The sequence below is a fragment of the Cebus imitator genome, unplaced genomic scaffold (assembly GCF_001604975.1).
Source record: "Cebus imitator isolate Cc_AM_T3 unplaced genomic scaffold, Cebus_imitator-1.0 Scaffold179, whole genome shotgun sequence".
In the NCBI taxonomy this organism is placed as follows: Eukaryota; Metazoa; Chordata; class Mammalia; order Primates; family Cebidae; genus Cebus; species Cebus imitator.
In genome coordinates this window covers 370,752-376,898 of record NW_016107494.1, presented here as the reverse complement: position 1 = coordinate 376,898, position 6,147 = coordinate 370,752, and the positions used below count along the sequence as shown (strand labels likewise).

General features: G+C 33.6%; 1 protein-coding gene across 3 annotated transcripts; it reads left to right on the top strand.

The window, feature by feature from the left end:
* The first annotated feature begins 322 nt into the window (after positions 1–322).
* Positions 323–5,814, top strand: LOC108315786 (olfactory receptor 2M3-like). Of its 3 annotated transcripts, XM_037744562.1 has the most exons (3): positions 323–844; positions 1,072–1,153; positions 4,768–5,814. In XM_037744562.1, exon 3 carries the CDS (start codon positions 4,782–4,784, stop codon positions 5,718–5,720), a length of 939 nt encoding a protein of 312 aa, XP_037600490.1. In that variant the 5' UTR covers positions 323–844; positions 1,072–1,153; positions 4,768–4,781; the 3' UTR covers positions 5,721–5,814. The 3 variants fall into 3 exon arrangements, with proteins under 3 accessions (XP_037600490.1, XP_017400822.1, XP_037600491.1); XM_017545333.2 differs by lacking the exon at positions 1,072–1,153; XM_037744563.1 differs by lacking the exons at positions 323–844; positions 1,072–1,153 and adding an exon at positions 1,173–1,284.
* The last annotated feature ends 333 nt before the right edge of the window (positions 5,815–6,147 follow it).

The following is a 6,147-nucleotide window of genomic DNA, read 5'->3' as shown; positions in this document are numbered from 1 at the left end:
TCCCTATTTTGCCATCTTGCTTGGTAGTTCATATCATTCATCAAAAAAGTGACAGAACCTTTTTTTAAGCATCAGTGAATCATACTTTCAAGTTGGAAGGTAAATTATATGAGACTTTACAAGAAAAAGTGAATGATAACTCAAAGTATTGTAATTAAAGTCAAGGGACCAAATATCCTGGAGGAATTGAAAAATTGAATCACAGAGGACTCGGTATAATTGTGTTGCAAGGGTTATCTCTAGAAATTTAAACATTTTCAGCGATTTTGAAGGAATATACCCAGTCGAAGACATCTGGAAAGTAAGATTTAGGTGAGGGAGTATAGTACAAAATACCTAAGGCATTCTGGAGTTCAACCGTAACAAATGAAATTGCATTTAATTCAAAGGTTCTATATAAAAAATTAAGCTATTTTAAAGTCCTCAGAATAGGGAAGTAAACGTTTCACGTTAATCTGAAACACACCTCTTTATAGTCTCTGCGAAAGTAAAGCAGTGTATTTCTATATTTTTGAAAAAGATTAAATAAAACCTGTGAATGTGCTAAGTCAGTGTAAGGTATTATTTACAGCAATAGAAACTATTATAAGTTAAGAATCATTGTAAGATTCTCCAACGGATCTTGTCTATTAGTTCATGCTTTCAATAATTATGGAGCATGTATGGACTCCTTCACTGTGTAGCTCTTACTTGTTTGATTAAGAGCATATAAGAAATAAGCATATAGCTTATCAACAATCTAGTAAGAAAAAAGTATATTTTCAAAAATATTTCCTGGTGAATAACAGTGAAGCTTATTGCAAGATTACCAAAAGAAATGCATGAAAAGAAGTATATAATGATGGTAAGAGTCATCTGATAAATGCATACTGTGATACAGTTATTTTAAGGGAAATAATTTAAATAAATTATTATTCTTTATAACAACTCTGTGGTTGATGGATTTTTTTTTTAAATCTTAGAGATATTGTTTAACTTTCCTGGTGGCAAAATTGTTGGTTACAGAGCAGAATGCAAGCTCAGGTTTGTCTAATTGGAAGGTTTTTGACATTTGCAATTTGTGTAAAACAGATACTTGCCACGTGTCTTCTGTGAGTTGAATATTTGCAGAACTTGCTATCTACGGAATGATGAAACAAGCATGGAGAAAAATGTATGTGTGATATAACTGAAAGAAGACACATGATTTACAGATGTAAAGGATTACGAAAAAGAAAGATAATTTCAAGCAAGACAAACCTTCTGAGAAAGATCTAAGCTCACATTTTTGTATCATAGAGATCTGTAAGTAGGAATGCAAAGGGTTTGTACTAGAAAAAGAGAACAAATGACTTGAAATAAAGGCTCGAACAATTTTCTGAAATTCCTCACAAACAAGATCGATCAGAAATGTAATCTGTTCTATAAAAAAAAGATTAAGACATTGAATGCCTTTGAGGATAGTGCTATTAATTGAATCAAATGGTGCTTTGGAAAAATTTAAAAATAATGTATTGTGATAGGCTGAAGAATATAAGATTAGCTTTATCCACCATCTTTAAGGGGTATAGATACAAATGTTTTTTTTTTTTTTTTTTTCAGAAGTACTTATGAAGCTTTTTAAAAAACATCAACAATCCTTTTTGTGGGATGTGATTTGAAGTTTCTGACTGTAGGCAGCAGGGTGTATTTGATGAATAATTTCCAAGTTTCAGCAAGGAGAGTTTTTGCATGCCGTTTTTGTCTAGAATATAGTGCCTGGTTTTTGCATCTTTGGAAGTGGGAGAGTGATTTGTCCATTGGCACAATGCAGTACATCTAGGGCGGACATTGAGCTTAGCTATCAACATTTAAGGACTGCTTCTTGCCTCATTTTTCACTCCTTTGCACCCTGCTCCTCTCAGTTTCTCTACAGCACCAACATTTCTTCTTCCAGCGTGAATTACCTTTTGACACTCTGTCTTTACTCAGTCAGCATTACTTCTTTTCTCCCTTCTCACTTCACTATCTTAAATTCCCTTCTCCTCAGATTATCTTTGTAGAACCCCTTTTAGCCTATACTTATAATTATTAAAAACACAAACTGTTTAAAGTTGAATCTTAGATTCAAAATCTCATTATTTGAGACAAAAGTTATTAATTCCATACTACAAGAGATTTCACAAGAATCTATGATATAAATTGTGATTAAATTTTTGCAAAATTCATAAACAATGTTGTATTACACATTATGTTTTAAGTGTGTTAACTCAATGTCTGTACTAACCCTTCATGCTAATATAGCTCTAAATAAATGCATTCTTCCTAACATCACTTAACTGGCTTTCACTAAAGCATTGCTTATGTGAGGTTGAAGTGAAAGAAACAGCTGAGTGCTCAGAAATAAGTGCCTTGACAACCGTTAAATACTATTTACTTTAGTCTCCTCTGATAGGACAGTCAAGAAAATGATAATTTGATAGATTGCCTTTGGCAAAAAGTGAGGTAATACAATATAACACAATATAAATATATTCTTCTATGCAAACTAACCTTGAAAAGATTTGAACAATGAAAAAGTTAGAGGAATATATAGGCTGAATCTCTCCATCTGCCATACTGTAGATATTGCACTTCTCTGCTAGAAACTAACAACTGAAAAATGTTTCTTGATTAATAAGAGAACAACTAGTCTTGATCAGTTCTACTATCCCACGCTGCTATTCTTCAGGTGGGTCCTGATATGGGCTAAACTGAACAGATAATTTTACATATGTGGACAGAATGTGACAAGGTATAGAATTAAAATGTGCTACAGTTTGTTGTTAACACCGGAGGCATGGGAAACAGTTGTGAGCAAAAACTCAGATGTAAAATTAAACCTAATTAGAGTCAGGTCCTCTTGTTAATTAATAATGGGGACCAGGACATTTTAGTTCCCTCTATGAGTCAAGCTATGTGTGTAAGGTTGTGGTTAAACAGAAGAATAAAAAGATAAGTAAGACAAAAAGATAAATAAGAAGACAAATACACATCAAAAGGTATATGATCTACAGAGTTCCTCAGGGTGCACAGCTTCCTTAAATTACTTATCTAATTTATGGACTAGTTAATTATGTAATTTAGGTACAATTTGAAAGAATCAATACTTGCGGTTCTTATTATCTTTCAAGGATGCAGCAAGTTGGATTGAAATATTGTTTTGTACAAAATGGAAAAAGCAGCATTTTTAGGAGCTGATATGTTAAATTTTTATTTTTCCACAAATTTTTAGTATTTATGTTTCAAAACATGGGGAGAGAGATAATTTCACACAAGTATAACAACATGAATAAACTTGAAATAAAAAATACATATTGTTTATTAGAGGGACTGCAATTGAGTCAAGTAATGTGGTAATTTTCACTGGGCAGTAAGTGTTAATCAACAAACATGAGAAATTATGAACATTTAAAAATAATGTTTCAGACTTTTTCTGTGGGATGCACAATAAAAGGTTTGCACCAGGATGAATGATAGAAGAATGTTTTAGAAAATATAATTAGTAATTGTTTTAAGAAAAGTGGGAAAAGTAAAAATATCTGAAAAAATTAAGTAGCATGTGTAAGTCACACAATATGGGTTGAGTTTTTTCAAAGCATTGTAAATGTAAGAAACCTTTCAGAGAATTTAGAACTGATTAGGAATTTAAGATGTAGTGAACTGTAGAGTTATAATTAGAATATGTAGATAAACAGTATTAAAATTAATAAGACAATGTGAACAATTTGTTCAGAGGATATTAGGAGAGAAATAAAGAAAGCCAATTCCTTAATCCATGGAGAAAGAAGCCAAGAAGGAAACCAAATGAATGTAAAAATAGAGAATTAAAAAGATGCTATTTTTTAGCCCCAAGAAGGCTCTTAAAAGTGTCCTTCTAAAGAAAACTAGAAATATACTGTATTCTCTCAAATAGTATTTATTTCAAATGTTTGTATTATACAAACTATATCGATGTAATGTTCTAAATACTTTAAAACCTAATTTTGTTTAGTCTTCATAACACCATATAATATAGATATTATAAATATCAAAATTTATAGAGTAGAAAACAGGGCTTAGAGAAAATAATCATCTAACGTCACACAGCTAAAAGAGTTTGAAATATGCTCTGACACTCTCGTGTAACCTGGTTCTTCAGTAAAATAGACTATGCCTGTCTTTTGGACGCACTTAATTTTTAGGGACTAGATGAGGAAAGAGCATATTGGTGAGGACCTTCTGCTGAAACTTACTGTTACTAGCAATAAGAATCAAGTAACATACTCCTCATGTTGGTATTTTAATTTATTCTTATTACCTGGAATTTGACTAATCATGTATCACTTTAGTATTTGTTTTCTTCTATACTTTCCTATATGAAATTTTGTTAGCATTATAGTGTGATGTTATTAGTTTCCCTGGGAAATATAATACTAATGTAATGAAATTTCCCCAAATTCATGAGTCTTTTCATGATTTTCCTGTCATTATAAAGGGATAATGTACATTACATTTTTTAGTTGACTTGTTGCTCAACTAGATTATAGAACTCAAGAAAAATACCATGTTTTTACTATGAAACCTATCATGCCCATTAGCTATGTACTTTGCATTAAAAAAATCACATCAAGCTAAAAATAATTCTTAAATTTCCTAGTCTACAAATAAAAATAATTAACCAGAGAAATAATTTTCCCATTTACATTTTGTAGATGTTTTTCTTGGAGGGAAAGCCTTGATATTTCTGACATAATTCTGGTTATTTCTTACATGTTGTATTCTCCATAGTGAACATCTTGATCATGGCATGGGAGAATCAGACCTTCAACTCTAACTTCATCCTTCTGGGTATCTTCAATCACAGCCCCACCCACACCTTCCTCTTCTTTCTGGTCCTGGGCATCTTTTCAGTGGCCTTCATGGGAAACTCTGCCATGGTTCTCCTCATCTACCTGGACACCCAGCTCCACACCCCCATGTACTTCCTCCTCAGCCAACTGTCCCTCATGGACCTCATGCTCATATGCACCACTGTACCCAAGATGGCCTTCAGCTACTTCTCTGGAAAAAAATCTATCTCTCTGGCAAGTTGTGGAACTCAGATATTCTTCTATGTGTCCCTGCTTGGAGCTGAATGTTTCCTTTTGGCTGCAATGGCCTATGATCGGTACGTTGCCATTTGCCATCCATTAAGATACCCAGTCCTCATGAGCCAAAAAATCTGTGGTCTCCTGGCTGCTGCTTCTTGGATTCTTGGCTCACTTGATGGCATAATTGAAGATGCAGTTGCACTGTCCTTCTCATATTGTGGTGCCCGGGAAATACCCCACTTTTTCTGTGACGTACCTGCCCTTCTTACCCTCTCATGCAATGACACCTTGATGTTTGAAAGGATGATATTCATCTGCTGTGTAATTATGCTTCTCTTCCCTGTAGCGATTATTATTGCTTCCTATGCCCGAGTTATTCTGGCTGTCATTCACATGGGATCTGGGGAGGGTCGTCGCAAAGCTTTTGCTACCTGTTCCTCCCACCTCATGGTGGTGGGAATGTACTACGGAGCAGCCATGTTTATATACATGCGACCCACATCTGAACGTTCACCCACCCAGGACAAGATGGTGTCTGTATTCTACACCATTCTCACTCCCATGCTGAATCCCCTTATCTACAGCCTCCGCAACAAAGAAGTGGCCAGAGGATTCATGAAGGTATTTGGGAAGGGCAAGTCTGAAGAGTAAATTGCCGCCTATTATATTTTGCTTTTTTCTCAAGTGCTTGGCTTTATGCTTAAATTTATGTATTGAATGAAAGTAACTCAGAACCTAATATGTACTCATATAGGGGTGTGTGTGTGTGTGTGTGTGCAGTAGTAGTAGCATAAGATTAAGAAATTGCAAAAATTGTATTCTTGTTCATTCAAATATTTCATATTTTTGTTGTGATTAGTTCAATATACACCTGTAAATATAAATTTGTTCCAATAGAAAATGTACCTCCACATATTTTGTCTTTTTAATTCCATGTAACAAATGAGAGACACTTGTCAATCATAGTACATCATTGTTTGACTGCATATACTAAATCTGGTGTCTTTTAACATATGTTAAATTTAACCTTGAAAAACAAAGAATTCTACTAAGTTCAATATCATACTTTGGATTAATC

Coding starts and splice junctions, on each gene's coding strand:
- LOC108315786 (XM_017545333.2), top strand. CDS start 4,782: ATGGCATGGGAGAATCAGACCTTCAACTCTAACTTCATCCTTCTGGGT.